This window comes from Meriones unguiculatus, chromosome 7 (assembly GCF_030254825.1).
Source record: "Meriones unguiculatus strain TT.TT164.6M chromosome 7, Bangor_MerUng_6.1, whole genome shotgun sequence".
NCBI lineage: Eukaryota > Metazoa > Chordata > Mammalia > Rodentia > Muridae > Meriones > Meriones unguiculatus.
Window position 1 is genome coordinate 96,920,766 of NC_083355.1, and position 19,445 is coordinate 96,940,210.

The 19,445-nt window shown below is 38.2% G+C and overlaps 1 protein-coding gene across 2 annotated transcripts in view; it reads right to left on the reverse strand.

Annotated features, from left to right (window-relative positions):
- The window catches only part of Cep128 (centrosomal protein 128), a 351,418-nt gene that overhangs the window by 19,435 nt on the left and 312,538 nt on the right, over positions 1-19,445 (reverse strand). For both annotated transcript variants that reach the window (XM_060387987.1, XM_060387986.1), the window contains one exon: positions 3,047-3,124. In XM_060387987.1, the coding sequence (XP_060243970.1) occupies positions 3,047-3,124 (78 nt within the window). The remainder of the gene's footprint in view (positions 1-3,046; positions 3,125-19,445) is intronic.

The following is a 19,445-nucleotide window of genomic DNA, read 5'->3' on the forward strand; positions in this document are numbered from 1 at the left end:
GGGCACGGACTGCATACATTTTGAAATTTAAGTTAATTAATCTTCATAATCACACAAATTCAGAGAGCAAAGAAATTAAGAAAGCAAGATGTTCAAGGCCTTCTATTTAATTTCTTCACTCCATTTTCAGGGGAAAGAAGGAACATGGCAATTAGCTAGGAGAGCCAATTATTTAGGAATTTAGTATTTGGGGGACAATTTAAAAGAAAATGAAGGTTAATGATTTTGATGTGTATAATTATCTATGGTAGGTAGAGTCTGAAATACTCTTAAAGAACCTTCATCACACTGACAGTTCAAGTGGGAAAGAGAATTGAAATTCCAGTTCCAAGCTTTCCATTTTCTTTTTTTTAAATTTAATTTATTTTTTATAATTTATCCATTATATATCTTGATTGAAGTTCCCTCCCTCAAGTCCTCCCAGTACAAACCTTTCTCCCTCTTTCCCTCTGTCCTCTTTCCCCTAGTCTGTTGAATGAGGGAGTTCTCCTCCTCTGCCATCTGCCCATAGCTTATCAAGTCTCATCAGGACTGCCTGGATCCTCTTCCTCTGTGGCCTGGCAAGGATGCATCTCCAGGGGCAAGTGATCAAAGAGCAGGAAGCCAAGATCATATCAGAGGCAGCCCCTGCTCTCTTTACTCGGGGACACACATGGAGACTGAGCTGTCAATTGGCCACATCTGAGCAGGGGGTCTAGGTACTCCTCATGCATGGTCTTTCATTGGTGCATCAGTCTCTGCAGAACCCCCTGGGCTCAGGTTTTTTTTTTTTAGCTTTGTCGGTTTCCTTCTAGCGATCCTGTCCCCTCCATGTCTTACAAGCCTTTCATTTTCATGAGGAAAACAGAGAAAAGAAAAGAAGTCATGAATGCTTTGGCTAGAGCACAGCAATCTGGGTTGGAACTCAGTGCCACATCCTTCCCACCTTATTAAATAAGTGATGTGTAAATACAGATGACAGAGATGAACTGTTTTTTTTTTTCTCCCAAGATGGGGTTAAAAGAAGAGGAAGAGAGAGAAGGAGGAAGGGAGAATGCAGCAACACTCAAGCAAGAATAAAGTCAAGCATATCAAATTAGGATGAGTATCTATGCAGTCATAAATATGGACTATCAGGAAACACACTTGTAAAGTACATTTTTGCATATATATTAGTGGTGGTGCCATGAGTAGTACCTACACGAATGATAATGTTCATGTCCCTCAATTTATATTAAGATAGTACTCCCTGAGACATTCAGCCATCTGGGACTTAAACACACACACAGGTCTTTAAATTCTTGTTCATGACACACAAATTGATAGAAAGTTATAGATACCATATACATGGATACATATATATAAATAAATGTATATATATGCATATATGTACACATATAAAAATAACCCATGTTTAATAATATGAAAGGTTTTTATATTTTTACTTAAGCTATATCTAGTTATTTAATGAAAGTGATTTAAATAAGCTTTTAAAAATTGTTTTGATGGCTTTAGGGCACACATGGACACAAAGACTGGGTTTCAAGATAGAAGCAATAGTGAAAAGAGAAAAATTAGAGCTCACTCAAAGCTAATTTACATATTCTAAACTTCAATTTCCTTATAGGGAAAATAGCTCTGAATATTAAAAAAAAAACACTGCAATGGACTTAGCTACTGTTTGTTACACAGTGAAATAATAACACTAATATGTACATTATTATAATTATAAAATGTAATGTGTGATAACAAGAATAGCTAGCATGTATGTCCTTTTTTGGATACAGGCTTTACTTTAAGTGAGTCAGAGTGTACAATTCTGAACTTAAAAACACATTCTCCCAGAAAAATTCAATCTAAGCAGATCCCCACACTGGAGTCTGTGCATGTGTAAACAGGGCTTACAGACAACCACTAGACTTTGAGTGATAATAATAGACCTTCTGGTAAGAGAAGATGACTTCTGAACTGCCCTCATGAGCATTCTGCTCACTGAGCACAATGGGGGACAAGTGAGCGGCTGCTGGAAGCCTAACTTCATAAGTTTATCCTGGTCTCATGTTAGCATCTGTTTCTTGCCTATCCCCCATTCATCTAGTTGACACTTACTGGTTCAGAGGGAAAAACAGTAATGGTGATGGTTGGTGGTAAGACATCTGTCACACTGGGTTGCATGAGGGTGAAGGGAAAACACATGGTCCTGTAGGTCAGAGTCCTAACGGATGGGGGTGTGAACTGTAAATACACATTTACATCATGAGAGAAAATTGACGCCTTAGTAGAGTAATAAGGAATGCTTGTTTTAGCCTATTTGCAGCTGTACAGCTTCAGGATGTGTCAACCCCTCTTGGATCATGATAACAACTGTTTAGTTACGTCCTTATCAAAATACTCATTGTATATTTTGAGAATCTGCATCATATCAGTGTTACTGTTTGTTTGCATTTCCTACTGAACTCTATCATCAAAAAAATATGCTATATTTAAAAAGAACCTAAATTAAGTCATATTTTTAGTAATTTTTAGGGCCAATTTGAAAAAAGGGGCTACACGCTTACAACATGAACCTCGTATCACTTCCAGCTTTGATCTTTTATTTATATCTAGTGCGCTGATACTGTAATAAGCTATAAATTGTTATGGCTGTACTTTATGTTTGCATCCCTAAGGAGACATGTGAAGAAATGAACTCTAAACTACCATGAACTTAATTTCACATGCCATGGGTAGAGGAATACGAAACACGATATCTCTAAAAGAAAAAGTATCTCAGTGTCCTGTTGTCACCAGAATTAATTCTTAGGATCTCCTAAATTATCATTACAGCTTTAAAGGAAAGAGTAAATTTCTAATAGTAAGATAAAAGTTTCTATTTTCCAATATTAATTTGCCTATTTTCAGTCCTGAATTCAAATGTAAGTGAACCCTGGTAAAATGGCGTTGTTGGAAGTCTCCAGTGTTTTTCAGAACTTCCTCTCTTCCCAGAAGTTTCCTTGCGCATCAGGAAGATGTCAAGTGTTCTAACTCAGACAAACAGAATGAAAGAGACAAGCCAATTCTTGCTCACTCTGAAGTCTTTGAAATCCTCTAGCAGGCTCAGTTTCTCAGGCACAGACTCCAGATGGTCTAAGGCCACTCGGGTACTCTAGGAAAAGAACAAAACAAAGCATAAGGGAACTCAATTTAAAACTTAATATTCTTAGAATCTAAATACTGAATACAAGACGCACCACCAGCAGATTAACTATAAATTTATAGCCAAATAAGAATAAATATTTTCAATAGATCTTTTAAATAAGAATTATTTCCTTTCACAAAGCATATGAGATGCATTTGCCAACCTGACTCCGGTAAAAGGCTTCCTAGATAATTGCTTTCAACTGACACGCTATGAAATTTTCTATAGAACATTTCATATTTGCATTAATTTACAAAAATTGCTTCAGTGAACACCAGAAATTAACCACCAAGTAATAGCGAGAAAAAGATGAGTTTGCAGTTACGTTTCTATGAAACATATTAGACACTCTCAAATGTTGTCATTAAGAAGAAAGACATTCACAACAATTATTTTTAGGCAAGAAGAAAAGGCAAAACAGTTCTCAAAAGACAGAAGAAATGACAAATCAAATATTTGTGATGGAGGCATGAGACTCTGTCAATTATACATCAATCATTTATTACAAAACCGTTGAATAGCTGCTCCTGCTACATCCACCAATATAAATGTCAAGAGGGAATGATCTGGAAATTACCTACCAGCAGCTCAGTAGTTAGAAAAACCTGGAGCCAAAAATGGTGTATATACCGGTAAACAGTGTCAGATTTTGAATTTGAAATTAATTTTAATAAAAAAAAAAACAACTAAAACCTACAGGTGATGTAAAAGTTAGCACATCAGTCTTAAAGCTCCAGATAAGTTAGTGGCTACCATGTTCCATGTCCCCAGCCTTAGTCTCTTCACCAGGGCCTCACCAGGACCTCACTGAGGCAGTGTTTCCAGGGCATGCATGTCCTTTATGTCTCCCACAGGCTCTGGGCATGGCGACGGATGGAAACATGAAAGTAATGGGATGTCTTTGTTCAACAAACTTTCAATTCACCCCTTTCCACCTCCCCTTTCTTTAGTAATTGTACCAATGAGTTCAATCAAAAGCCTAGCTAGAATTCTACAGAGCGAATAATGCTTGTTTTCTATTGCTATCCCCTTGACAGACACATAAGTTCTGCTTTTTCTGTTCTTCTGACTTTTTCAGTGTTCTGTGACTTGGAGTTACAGCTGTTTTCTAGTTTTGTCGTATACAAATCAGTGTTTCTATTCTTTATAAGCTTATTTAATAGCCTGGTTTTAGAGAGCAAAGCAAAGGCGGCCACTGCCATTTTGAATAGGACTTGCTGTTCCAAATTAGTAAAGTATTCTTCCTTAGGGTCTATTTAAAGGATTTAGTATTTTGTTCCTTCTACTTAACATTTATATTATTGTTAGTTTCTCTCCTTCATGTACTTACTTAAACTGCCATACCTTTTAAATGGCTTCACTTAATTTTTCCATGGATTGGAAATATTCATCAAAATGACATTTTTCTTAATATAGGACACAACATGTATGTTTTAGAGAGCAGGGAGTTCTGTGTTTTATTTTTAGTCACTATGCAGGCTCTATTTATTTAAGTAATAAAATTATAGATATTCAAGAACCATATTAGCTTTTGAAAATAAAATACAAAGTAAAGCTCTGATGACTATTTTAAGACAAAACTGTGCATTGAATAAAATCCTTTTCATAAGCAGATTCTAATAGACTTTTATTATTGTCTTTGTTTTTCAACATTTTTTTTTTTCTAACTTGGGACTGATCCTCCGAACCTGGGCTAAGTATGTTAAACTCATTTCTTTCTCAAAATAAGCAAACACTCTCTATAAAGCCTGAATAAGTCATTTTCAACCAACCAGGTGATCGTGACCCTTCTGTTTTGTTTTTGCATGCTCACATATCAATTTATTGCTAGTGTGATATATATTCAAAAGGCTCCACTACTGTGGCATCCATGAAAAGTTGTCAGCTCATTATTAAGTACAGTTATTTTTATAGTCCCTTTCTGTCACCTATGTCCCCATGAACTGTCTTCATATTCTCTCATAATTTATTTCAGTTGAGATGTGCATGTGTGTGTTGTATTGTGTGTATGTGTCTGCGAGGCATGTCTCTGTTGTATGTATGTGTGTGTACTAGAGAGAGAGGTGAGATAGATAGATAGATAGATAGATAGATAGATAGATAGATAGATAGAGTGGGGGAGAGATACTAGAGATTGAAGCCACACTCCTGTGTACCGCTGGGCTAACTTCCTCCTGTGACTTGACTCGCTTTATATTCCACTGATTTACTACTATGAAATATGTTTTCAGTATCAGAAATGCTGTCTTGTTCACAGGTCTTCCTCTTCATCCTTATATTCTATTCTATTGGTTTACAGTGAGTATGTATCTTAAACATAATAGAAAGCTCTGTAAGACACGTGACAAACACCTCCCTTGTTTACTTCCTTCCTCCTTTTGGTAGGACTTCTTATCTCCCAGGGAGGGTAGGGAGAACAATGCATATGCAAAAGATATAAACAAAACAAAACAAAAGTGATGCAAAGAAACAAGTGAATTTCACCTATTCTAAGGAAAATATCATGCATAAATACTTTCCAGGGTACTCGCAACAGTAGTGTATTAAGTTATGAAGATAATTAGGCCAGGCTGCAGGACCTGAGGGTCTCATAAGATTTCACCTTTACGTAATATTTCAGCAAGTGATTATTTTCTCTCTCTCTCTCTCTCTGGTCTCTCTCTCTCTTCATGTATAAGCTTAAAACCATTACTTTGGTGTAAAACCTTGCTTTAATTCTGCTCTTTTTTTCCTATTGAAACATAAAATTGGATGGAATTATACAATTGGATCTTACCATATTACATACATTTCAAGTTCACTTCGATCCCTGACCAACGGTGCTATGACAGGCAGCAAACACTCCAATAAGAAACGTGCTTGATTCCAAAGATTATACATGTCAACTCAGGAAAACTGTGTTTCAAGTTGCTTCAATTATGTGTGTGTGTTAATGTTGACCAATAGTTTAAAGGGTGTGAAGAAGTCCCCAACAATAATCTATAGACTAAAATTTCAAGTATATTTCAGTACACAGTAATAGAAAATGATGTGGTTAATTCAATTCTTCAAAACATAATCAGATGTTCACAGAAAGGCTTAAAACTGCTTCTCGCTAGTCATTATGGCACATGCCTGCAACCTCAGCAAATGGGAAGCAGAGGCAACAGGTGCTGGAATACCGAGTGAGTCGATCTCAGAATAGAAGAAGGTTCTTTTCTGAAATGTACTATATGAGAACAGTTATCATAGTATATTTTAAACAACGAAGAAAGCACAATGACATGTTAAAGAAGGAGTCCACCGTATATTTCTCTCTTTCCTCCAGAGGCTCAGGGAGCTGTACTTGCATGGCCTGGAGGCACTGGTTAATTCAAACCCTGTTTAAAAGTATAATGAATGATTAAACCAAAAAACATAATTAACCCATAGATTCAATGCTGCGTTACACTTTAATCTTCTCTGTGCTCCTCACACCGCCACCTGTAGTGTGGACATATGAATGTGAATACATCAGCGAGGTGATGCCACGAAGGACCACTGAGTGTAAGCACCTATGGACAATCACACAGTAGCAAAACTGGGTGCAAATTCCAGCAGCCTGAATACAGAAAAGGCAATGTTCTCACTACCAAAAATGAAACAAAAGAAAACCCCAACAACAACAACAAAACCCACCCACATTTATATAACAACAGGCTAATAAGGTATGGAAGTCACCTGCAAGCTGTAATCGTGGCTATTCATTCATTCATTCATTCATTCATTTATTTCCAACCCCTTTCCAGCTATCAACACTTTTTAGTCAAGCTCTGAACATGTGTTCTGGATGGGACTGCTTTTGTTAGAGAAGTTTTAAGAAGAAATCACGAAGAATTTCATCTTGCTAGGGCCTGGGCATTTATGTTCATTTCCATGTATACCTAAATATACATGCATATGCACAGCAGCCAGAAAGGCAGACACACACACACACACACACACACACACACACACACACACACACACAGGAATTTTGATACCATAATGTGTGGGACTAGAGCATAGACACTGGCTCACCAGAGTTTCCTCAAATAAATGTTGACTGAGCAAAGACAAATGCAGTTACCATGTTCCAAACATTCTAATAAACTCATGTGCCCTTATGAAAGGTCCAAACAAAAGTCTGTTGTTCGATTTTATTTTCTCCTCAGAGTATAAGCAAGTGGTGGACATCACTGGAATTTAGAAACTCTCTCTGTGAGCCCCTGTGGCTTGCCCACTTACAGATGTGTTCACATGTCTGTCAACAATGGCAAAGCACAAGCTGCCAACTTTACTCTTCCAAAATTTCAACACACATCAGACTCCTATGGAGCTAAGCAGTTGGAACTGGCCTACAGAACTGTTCCCTTAGATCTTCCTTTGTTTCAGACCAGAAGGAAATTGAATAATATCATATGACAGCATAAGTAGCATCAATTAGGAATTAAAGGGAGGAATGCATTACAAATCTTAGATCCTGTCTCCTGTGGAGAAAACTTACGGAACAAATGTGACCATAGGCTGTACATAGTTCTCTTTGTAAAAAGGCACATCTGTTCAGTTTCATTAACAGATAGCATATAACAAAGACAATTTTCTCACACTGGTAATGAAATCACATGTGTTTTGAGGTCTAGATGATAAAAGAGAATTTGTCTATATTTTTAAAGACTATGTGTATATTTCTGGCACAATGTACATGTTAAATAAACAAGGTTATGAAGCAATTTATTTGGGTTCAAAAATGCAATTCTATTTCATTTGGAAAGAAATCTACTGCTGAACTTTCCTGACAAATGACTGAACGGTGGTGAAAAGACCTGAGTAAACACAGTCCAAGGAAAGGAAGGGTGAGATCACATAAAGGACACACTGTATGCCTTTCACTAAAGGTGACTCCATCCAGCGCAGCTGTATTGGCATTACAAGGCCCTGTTTTTATCCAAGCTGTCTAACACTCCCTGGAACCAACCCGAACAGTAGCAGAGAACAGGCCTGCAAAGCCTGGTGCTGCTGATGCACATCCTTCATGAGGCCTAGGAAGAAAGCCCTGTTGGTTTCCCCAAAGATAAAGAGAATCCTCTATGTACTCTGAGAACAGGCCTGCAAAGGCTGGTGCTGCTGCTGACATCCAGTATGAGGCCTAATGGAGAAAGCCGTGTTGGCTCCTCCAAATGCCAAAAGTCTCTGTATTAGATCTGCCACTATAAACCTGGACAAAAGCCAGTGGTTGGGGAGGCCCTATGCCCTATGGAGAACCTACAACTGTTATTTTGTTAAATGTGCAGAGCACCAAATTGTCTACTGGATACTTGACCTTATACCCTCAGATGAGTTTAGCTCATACACCTCATCAGAGAAGCTTCTTTTTTGCAGTGAATTGAGGTTAATACTGGTCAAAGACAAAGGTTGATAGTAGACTGCTTAGTCCAAAATGAGGTATTATATTCCCTCTGGCTAAGGTTCAGGGAACATTGCAGAGGAGAGAAATGAACAGATTATAATGGGTAAAGGATGAGGAGGGGGTGCTGTGAAATTGTGTCTTCTGGAAACAAGGCCACTGTACCTATGAACTCACAACAGCTGTGGATGCCTGTACAAGACCCACATAAGATAAAGCCAGTCATCATTCCAGCACAGATATGGGAGAGGCTCATGATAACCCATCCCCTAGCTAAGTCACTGGCAATTGACGGCAGCAATAGAGAGAGTCAGTTTTCTGCAGGAGTGTTATCCCTAAAATGTTAACCCCACACACAGAAACACAAGGAATACAATATTCAGAGAGTTATAAAACAAGCAAGCAAGCAAGCAAGCAAGCAAACAAACAAACAACAAAAACTGAGAAGATGGCCTGAAGTTGGGAGTGGAACAGAAAGGAGGAATCTGGAAGAAAATGGAGCAAGGAATAAGTGATAATAAAAACACATTGTATACACACATGTTTGAAATTCTTAAATAATGAATAATTGTATTTTTTAAAAATATAAGGACATTTGCTCAACTATCTTCATAGAAGCTTTATTTGTAATAGCCAGAATCTGGAAACAATGTAGAAGTCCCTCAATGGAGGAATGGATACAGAAATTATGGCACATCTACATAATGGAATACTACTCAGCTATTAAAAACAAGAAAATCTTGAAATTTGTAGGCAAATGGATGGAACTAGAAAAGATCATCCTGAGTGAGCTAACCCAGAAAGAGAAAGACAAGAATGCTATTCACTCACTTATAAGTGGATATTAGCCGTACTAACACCTACAGACCTAAAAAAGCTAAATACCAAGGAGGACCCTGTGGAGGATGCTTAAATCTCATTCAGAATGGCAAACAGAATAGACACCAGAAGCGGTGAAAGAGAGGAACAGGATGGGAGTCTACTATAGAGGGTCCTCTGAAAGTCTTTACCCAATGGGATCAAAGCAGATGCTGAGATTCAAGGCCAAACTTTGGGCAGAGCACAGGGAGTTTTATGAAAGAAAAGAGGAGTGGGGATAGAGGGACATGGAGGGGACAGGAGCTCCACAAGTAGACCTACAAAGCTAAAGGATTTGAGCCTGGGGGCATCCTGCAGAGACTGATGCACCAATGGAGGATCATGGAAGAGGACCTAGACCTCCTGCTCAGATGTGGCCAATTGGCAGCTCAGTCTCCATGTGGATCTCCGAGTGAAGGGAACAGGGGCCGCCTCTATCATGAACTCAGGTGACTGCTCTTTGATCACTAACCCCTGGTGATGTGGCCTTGCCAGGCCACAGAGGAAGATTATCCAGGCAGTCCTGATGACACTTAACAAGCTATGGGCAGATGGCAATGCTAGAGAACTCTCCCTTTCAATGGACTAGGGGAGAGGAGGGAGGAAGGGTGGGACTGAGGAGAGTTGAGGGAGGGAGCTTCAATTAGGATATGTAATGAATAAATTGTAAAGAAAAACATAAAAATTAAAATAAAAGATTTAGAAGTAAATTAATTTACTTTAAAAATATATTAATGGTGAACATGGAATAAAATGTATTTAATATAATTTTAAAATAGATACCTTTTGTTGATATACACACATACATATGCACCCATGTTTAATAGATTTCACTTAATAAATCACAATTATTCAAAAAAGAGAAGATACTATCTCAAACGCAGATCTCTTGCTCCAGATTATAAATCAAAGTCAATATTTACCTTCTTATTTGCTTACAAAAGACACAGCCCTCTTTCCAGGTGGATGAGAAAACACTAAGAATGAAGTGACTGATAAGAAGACAGGGAGTAAAGCAATGTGTCTGTTGGCTGGAATCACCCCAGATGGTCTCTGTAAGTACTGTTCTTGCTACTTACTCCCTTCCATGAAGAGCATGTGAAAACAAATGTGGAGTACCCGGAGTTTTCTCTATGTGCTGAGCAATATGATACATACTTACAGTTCCTTGACAAGGGATTCTGCAATTTGTTTAATGGAAGTAATTGTATTTTTTAAAAACTGAAACTAAAATGTACTCAGGAGTCAGGGAAACTGAACATTAGGGGGGGAATTAAAACATTAGCCCTTACTGAGGAGACTCAAAGTTCCAGAAATGTTACTTACTTGTATTTTGTGCTTTGGGGAATATAACTTACCCCATGTCCTTCTAAGTCACGGTCTTTTATTTTTTCAAATGGGGATGAATCATGGTAGTCTTTGTTATCCTATGCCCACCACCAGCAGCTGTGATTATCAAGCAAAAGACCGGAATGAAAGTACATCGAGATTTGTCAAGTACTTTCCAAACATCAAGTATAAAAAAATGCTGAATCTGAGGCACTATAAACTCTAGTAACTTCCAAATATCAGAGAAGCGCTGAACACCAGTCTATAATTACAGTGAATAAAGACTATCAAAAAGGGCTATGTAGAAACAAGTTATTTTTAGAAATGCACCTGCATTATGTAGATATTATTTTAAAATATAAAAGAATAATGGCACATACATTTTGAACATATTGTACCCTCCTCTTTATTTGGTGAACATTTTTTCATAAAAAAGGAGCATTCTCTCTCTTTCTCTCAGAGAATAAGAGATAGCTTATTCTAGAACCAGGAACATACAGAGTTTTATTCAAATAATAATAATAATAAAAACATCAAAAACACAATTTTGACTAAAAGGTTAGGACTTTTTCCTGGGCTATAAAACTCAGATTATAACCTGTCATATCAGCTGAGAACACATTCATGAGGACTTCAACCATGGTAGAAGACTCTCATCTTCAAAGCCACTGACATTCACGTACCCAAATAACTGAACATTTCTGTCACTTTTTATATTTATTAAGTACCCTCATAACTAGATTTAAAATATTTTTCACAGTATTTAATATCCCACATATTTCTATGTGAATAAATAATACCAAACTTATTATAAATGAAGATGATGGCATGTCCTTTTACTTCATCATGTTCTCTGTTATGCCTCCTTAACCTAAACTCCTATCTTATTCAAAACCGATTTCATCTCAAGCTGTACTACAGGGCAACAGTAATAAAAACTGCATGGTACTGGCATAGAAACAGAAAGGAGGATCAATGGAACCGCATAGAAGACCCAGAAATAAATCCACACACCTATGAATACTCGATATTCGACAAAGAAGCCAATTCCATTCAATGGAAAAAAGACAGCATCTTCAACAAATGGTGCTGGACCAACTGGATGTCTACATGCAGAAAAATGAAAATAGATCCATATTTATCACCCTGCACAAAACTAAAGTCAAAATGGATCAAGGACCTCAACATAAAACCAGATACCCTAAATCAATTGGAAAAAAAAGTGGGGAACAGCCTAGAACTCATTGGCACAGGAGACAACTTCCTGAACAGAACACCAACAGCACAGGCTCTAAGAGCAACAATCAATAAATGGGACCTCATGAAACTGAAAAGTTTCTGTAAAGCAAAGGATACCGTCATCAAAACAAAACGACTGCCTACAGATTGGGAAAGAATCTTCACTAACCCTTTATCTGACAGAGGACTAATATCCAGTATATATAAAGAACTAAAGAAGCTGAAAAGCAGCAAACCAAGCAGCCCAATTAAAAAATGGGGAACAGAGCTAAACAGAGAATTCTCGACAGAGGAATATCAAATGGCAGAAAAACACTTAAAGAAATGCTCATCCTCATTAGCCATCAGGGAAATGCAAATCAAAACGACCCTGAGATATCACCTTACACCCATCAGAATGGCCAAGATGAAAAACTCAAGCGATATCACATGCTGGAGAGGTTGTGGAGAAAGGGGAACCCTGCTCCACTGCTGGTGGGAATGTAAACTGGTACAACCACTCTGGAAAGCTAGCTGGCGCTTTCTAAGACAAATAGGAATAGTGCTTCCTCCAGACCCAGCTATACCACTGCTAGGTATATACCCAAAGTTTGTTCAAGTACACAAAAAGGACACTTGCTCAACCATGTTTATAGCAGCTCTATTTGTAATAGCCAGAACCTGGAAACAACCCAGATGTCCATCAACGGTGGAATGGGTACAGAAATTGTGGTATTTTTATACAATGGAATACTACTCAGCAATCAAAAAGGAGGAAATCATGAAATTTGCAAGCAAATGGTGGGATCTAGAAAAGATCATTCTGAGTGAAATATCCCAGAAGGAGAAAGACAAACATGGGATATACTCACTTATATAGACCTATAAGATATGATAAACATAATGAAATCTATACACCTAAAAAAGATAATCAATTGAGCGGACATGGGGTAAGATGATCAATCTTCATTTAGAAAGACAGATGGGATGTGCATTGAATGTATGACAGGAGTCTACTGAGCGCATCTGAAAGACTCTAACTAGCTGTGTTTTCAAAGCAAAGACTCATGACCAACCCTTTGGCAGAGTACAGGGAATCATAAGAAAGAAGGGGAGTTAGTCTGATGGGGAAAGGATAGGAGCTCCACAAGGACCAAATATATCTGGGCACAGGGTCTTTTCTGAGACTGACATTCAACCAAGGACCATTTGTGGATATAACCTAGAACCTCCACTCAGATGTAGCCTGTGGTAGCTCAGTAACCAATTGGTTTCCCAAAGTGAGGGGAACAGGGACTATTTCTAACAGGAACTCAATGACTGGCTCTTTGGTCTCCCCACCCCCGAAGGGAGGAGCAGTCCTGTTAGGCCACAGAGGAGGGCTTTGCAGCCAGTCCTGAAGATACCTGATAAAACAGGATCAGATGAATGGGGAGGAGGTACCCCCTATCAGTGGACTTGGAAAGGGGCACGGTGGAGATGAGGGAGGGAGGGAGGGAGGGACTGGGAGGGAATGAGGGATCGGGACATGGCTGGGATACAGAGTTAATAAAATGTAACTGATAAAAAAAAATAAAAAAAAATAAAAAAAAATAAAATAAAATAAAAAAAATAAAATAAAATAAAAAAAAACCGATTTCATGTTTAAAAGATTCAAGTGTTTTCACTATATATGTATATAAATGTTTATCATATAAATATATATTAAGTATAATTTGGATAAAAAAATCCAATTTTTAAATTAAACTTTAAACCCATTTACTCTAGCTATAGATACTTAAATATTTGGGTTAATTCTTCTTATTAAAATTATACAAAAATCACAAAACAATATTTATAACTTATATCTTAAGGACTGATGTTTCTCGATTAAATTAACATCTAAGTTTATGTAGAGTATAATTAGCCAGGGTTTAGAAATTAATTAAACAGTGTTTAGGGCATGAATTACCCTACCTTAACCATCTTTGTGCCAGAACTAGCATCCTTTGACGAATAGTTAAAAACCTTCTGAAAACTATCAAGCAAGCGGACGGCCGGCTTCCACCGCCTCAAAAGCTACCGATACCATCAGACAACATCTGAGGCCAACAGGAAATCTTCTCCCATCTTGCTGCTCCCGCCTCTCTGATGTACCAATGTATTTTATATTGACTTCATTTATGACTTTCTTATGTAAAGGCATAAAAATTTCATAAAATTGCTTGTATGCTAGAACAAAATGCATATTTCCAAGAACATAGGAAACAAAGAAAATGTATGGAAATCTTGCATATGCCTAACACCTGATGTTAATAGCACCGTTACAGCTTTGTTCCTTGCCAACGCATGTATCAATAGGTAAACTAGATGTAGTATTTGATCCAATTCATAGTGTGGGTGTGTTTAAAGAGTAAACTGGGTACTTCAGTGCATGATCTCGCATACCCCATCAACTTTATCATGCATACCATTCCTTCCAGGGCAATGCTAGTGTACAATTTCCCCATGTCTGTGTGTGCACATGTAGGTAAGTGTGTGAGATGCCTATGTGTACATGTGGAGGCCAGAGACTAACTTTGAGTTATTACTATCATCTTTATTGAACAGGGTCTCTTGCTGGAACCTGGGCACACTAATTTGCCCGTGTTGGACAACCACGTGGCCCAGGGGTCTTCTTGTTTCTATCTCTTTGGCAAAAGGTTCTTAATGTGTGGTTCCATGTATGGCTCTTTACAGGGGTGCTGGGAATTGAACTCAGGTTCTTATGCTTGCATGACAAGTACTTTTCCAACAGAGCTATCTTCTTGGCCTTTACTTCCTGTTTTAAGTGTAAAGTTTACAGATAATAAACTTAAGGGAACTGGCTAGCGGTTGTTATGTTTCATATCATAGTTCGGTTGTGGTTCCTCAGAGAAGGCCTCCCTTGCCTTCTCTGATTCTACCAAATGAACTCTCATTAATCTTTCTTTGGTATCATTCACCATAGGTTAAATACATTTATCTGTATAACTGCTGGTCTCAAGAATATCAGTTATCATAACAAGAGTAGAAAATATTTTCCAAGCCTGCCACTAAATGTTTCTTAAGGTGAGATATACAGTAGATGATTTTTCAGTGGATAAATGAATATTATTCAATGAAAGAAAGGCTTTCCTCATTAGCTTACCTATAAATGTTACTGAATATCTACTTTGTACTGAACACTTTTCTACAGGTGAATAAGTGAGGAAAAAAATCTGTGTCCTCTGGGGGAGGGGCGCTACATTGTACTTGGGGAAAAGAGAGAATTCATAAAATATAAGGTTGTAATATAAACTCTGTAAAGAAGAACCTTGGTAACTGGTAGGAATGACAGGGTGTTATTTTAAACACCTGGAGGTCCTCAACAGCTCCTGTGATGTATGGCTTAGAGTGAAATGAAGGAGAAAAGGAGTTATGAGAATATTCCCACTCCAAGCACTAAGCATTTGAGATAGGATAAAGGACAAAAGCACTATGGAAGGACCCTGCCTTGTACCCTGCAGGAATGAATGCCTGAGAACCTGGCATGACTCACTGGGTGGGCATAAGCTCAGTGAGGTCAAGGTGAGGCCAAAGACACCTGGAGCAAGATTGCACTGATCCTGGGAGCAAGATCTTAGAGAGCATTTGAGGCTGTGGCCAAGTTGCAGTATTTGAATTCACTCATGCCCAAAGGCCAGTGAACAGATGATCAGCACCTCTTATTCTTAGTATTATAGACGAGTTTAGAGAACACTGCCCAACTCCTAATCAAAGGTAGATTTGTGGAGTTCAGAATTTGATTTTTGTTTACTTATTTTTCACTTCTAGGGAAAGTACCCAGGGCTTTGCACATGCCAGGGAAATATGCTGTCACAAGGCCATTACTCACTCTACCCCCACTCTCTAAGTTTGGGAATATTCAAGGAAGGCTGGGGGCCTGATAAATAAGATAAATGTTCTAAGGTCGTCCCCCCCCCCAGAGGCCACTGGTGTAGAATTCTGTGAAAGATCTCCTGGAAGAGTATGCTGAATTCCTGGAAGGCCACAGGTGTCACCCCAGTTTTCCTGATCTACCCCAATATCCTCATGCCTCAAGAACACTGATTGTGATATAAAGTTCTGTGAACATTCTATATGCATAACGCTTTTTCAGTAGTCTTCTGTTTAAGGTAACATGGCAAGATGCACTGGAAATAAAACACTGGCTAGTCACCAGGAGACACAGTGGTTTATCAGTGCTGACAAAACCAGGTATGTGAACCTGGGCAAACAATTCAACCCATGGCCCACAGCTTTCAAATACCGAACATGGGAAGTTCAGATCTGAACACACTAATGACTTTTGTTTTGGTCTTAGTTCGTGGTAGGCTTAAGTTCCTCCCATGGCAGCTGGAGGTCCTAAATGTTAAGCTAAAAAGGCTGTAAAGTATGCATGCATGCATGTGTGCATGCATATGAATATGTGAGTATCTGTGGTGGTATGGTGGCTATTGCCTCCAAATATAAAGTGGCAGGAGCAACTCTGTAATCACAGTGCTAGGGTTCTTTCACCCAGGAACATGTCTGCAGCTGAAGAACATCACTGTAGTACAAAGGACAATTAATAATAGGAAGACGAACAGAAGTCTGTCTTGAGTGTTTGCACCCAAGCTACCAACTCCAAATATTTATCATTTAATATTTGTTAAAAAAAACTTCCAGTCTTCCAGTTTATAACTGATCTAAAACAACAACAACAAAATTACATTAGTCTTCCCTTATCTAAATGCTGAGCTTCCAGGGCTATTGCCACAAAGGCTAGTCCACACTGAATTTCTCTCCCAAATGCTTCTAGCCATGATGACTTTGTGCACCAACGTCCATCTGCCCAGACTGTTCTATTTTGCTATATATGAAGCTTTAATTAGCTCCTGATTCTCCTGAGAGATTTGGCTGGGCCACCACTTCTAATGGCATTTAAAAGGCATGGGCCCTTAAGCCATCTGTCTAAGTTTAAATACTGGTTTAGTCACTTACTTGCTATGAGTCCTTAGGGAAGTTCCTGATCCATGGGAATATTTGGATCACATTTATAAATAGAAATGGAAAAAAAAAAACCCTCTCCTGCAGTAGAATTACGAGTAGGAAGTATGTTGACAAGCAAGCTCATAGAGGAGGACCTGCAGGTAGTAAGCAGGCAATAAACACTAGATATATCTACACTGATAACAGCAGTTATCATTTCATGGACTTTCCTATGTATTAGGAGCGACTGAGTCTGATTCCTATGTGAATATACAAACGACTCCTGTCACATGCTAAATCAATTAATTTTGTACGTGTCTAAGTAGGCAGCCAATTCCTCAAAGGAAGGCCAATGTCATCTACTTTTAGTGCTGAATATAAGCAAATCACTGATAATTTTTTTTCTTATGAGGGCAAAAAGTCCCATCCAGAAAATAAAGATAGCTAGAACTTAAAGAACAGTATCTCACATGTGGTGCGGGGATGTAATTCAAAGAGTACCCTGCTTCATATGCATGAGCAACAGGGGCATCAAGCACGCAGGCCAATGATGGGAACCCAGCAGAGGGTAGAAACTGAGGAAATGCCAGTGCTTTCCAGCCAGGCTTCCCTCAGGCCCCCGACACACACTTAAACATGCAATCATATTTACGTTGTTTCCATTTAACACAGAGAAGAGGGTCCCAACACAGAACAGTGACATGGAATGATTACTGTTCTGGTGAGACACATTCATTTGAAATCACCTGGATGAAATGAACATAACTGATCCATGTTTTTACAGGGAAGGGGCCTTCTCTTTGTAAGAGGTGTTCTGTGCTCTCTTAAGGAGGATGACAAAACACATTAATCATGTTCTGTTGCTCCACACACAGAGCCTGGATGTTGAAAGAGCTTCTGAACAGTTAATCCCCCATATGGATGACTCTCCTGTGACAGGCAGGTCAGATGTAAATAGAAATCATGCATGGTATTTTATTTTTATCATTGTAGCTTTGAGAATTAATTCACAAGTAACTGAGATCAACTGCCTATATTTTTAATGTTTCCTTTCATAATTAATCCTTTTTATGAACACTCAGAAACACTGCAATGGATCTTGTACAAGGCATTCCCCTGGTGACTGGTCAAAGCAGACAGAAACAGAGACTATCAAGTATATTTCTAAACCACCCAAATACAACTAAATTCACTATGAAGTAATTTTCACTAATAGAACATAACTTGGATCAAAGCACCAACACTTTGCTGCTAGAGTGATGGTTTATGGTAGACACATCTCTCAGCAGCTACCAGGAAAAGTAAACATTAGCATGTTTCTCATGGGTTAGCCAGGTGGAGCTTGAACTCACCCAGGTGTCAAATATTAAACCACTGGCTGAGAAAGGGGCACCATAAAAGCCAGTGGGCACACAAAACAGCTTTCAGGGTTATTTGGTTTGTAAATTCTTCTGACATTTGCCAGAACCAATTGTTTCCCCGAATCTGAAATTGCTAACATTTCTTTTTCTTTTCTTTTTCTTTTCTTTTTTTTTTTTTCAAATGAAAGTCGCACATTCATTCAACTGGAAAACAAGGAATTGCTGGGTCATGGTGGCTGGTATGCAAAGAGGCTGTCTGGCCAAAACATCTGAAATTCTTAACTCATGGCCCCTCCATGACTTCATATTTAAAACAAACAAACAAAAAAACCTTCCACTTACAAGGAACAAGTGTGACATCATTTGCTCAACATATTAAAAATGAAAAGTGGCCTGACCACATGATGTGCAAATATATGCTATGCAAACTATAAAAACATGTAATACATAGGAACTAAAGAGAATTTCAAGCACATTTACCATATAGACACCGGCTAGGATATTACCTTTATTACATACTTATTTGTGCGCAATCAAATCTATTACCATCCCTACACGAAATTTCACTTTACTGAACAGATTTCTTTAGTAGAGTAATATTCAAGATTTTAGTAAAAAGAAATTGTTTGGACCATGGTGATATAGAAAGAGTACACAAACATACACAGATACAAACATAAGTACTATTTTACAATTTTTCATTTCCTCTTTTCTTTTTCCTATTAATTTGAAAATCCTTAAGTATACGGACTGGCTATTAGAAACATTGTAGAGCATGTAAAATAGGCTAGAAATATTTATTCCTCAGGGTTCTGAAGTCAGGAACTCTAAGATCATGGAACTAACAGATTCCCAATCCTCAAGAAGATACAATAACTGCGTTTTTACTATAGCCTCACATGGGGGCTAGGTAGAGGGAGACCATTTCTCTGATACATTTCTTTTTCTTGCATGGTCACTAATTCCATGATGGGAGTTCCATCCTCATCTGAACCCTTTAAATTCCTAAGTTCCCATCTCCTAAGATCATTCTAAATGACATTATTATTTTGACATTTAATTCTGGAGGGACACAGACATGGCACCTATGAAAGGGACTACCTTCACATGCTATCCTTATAATTGATAG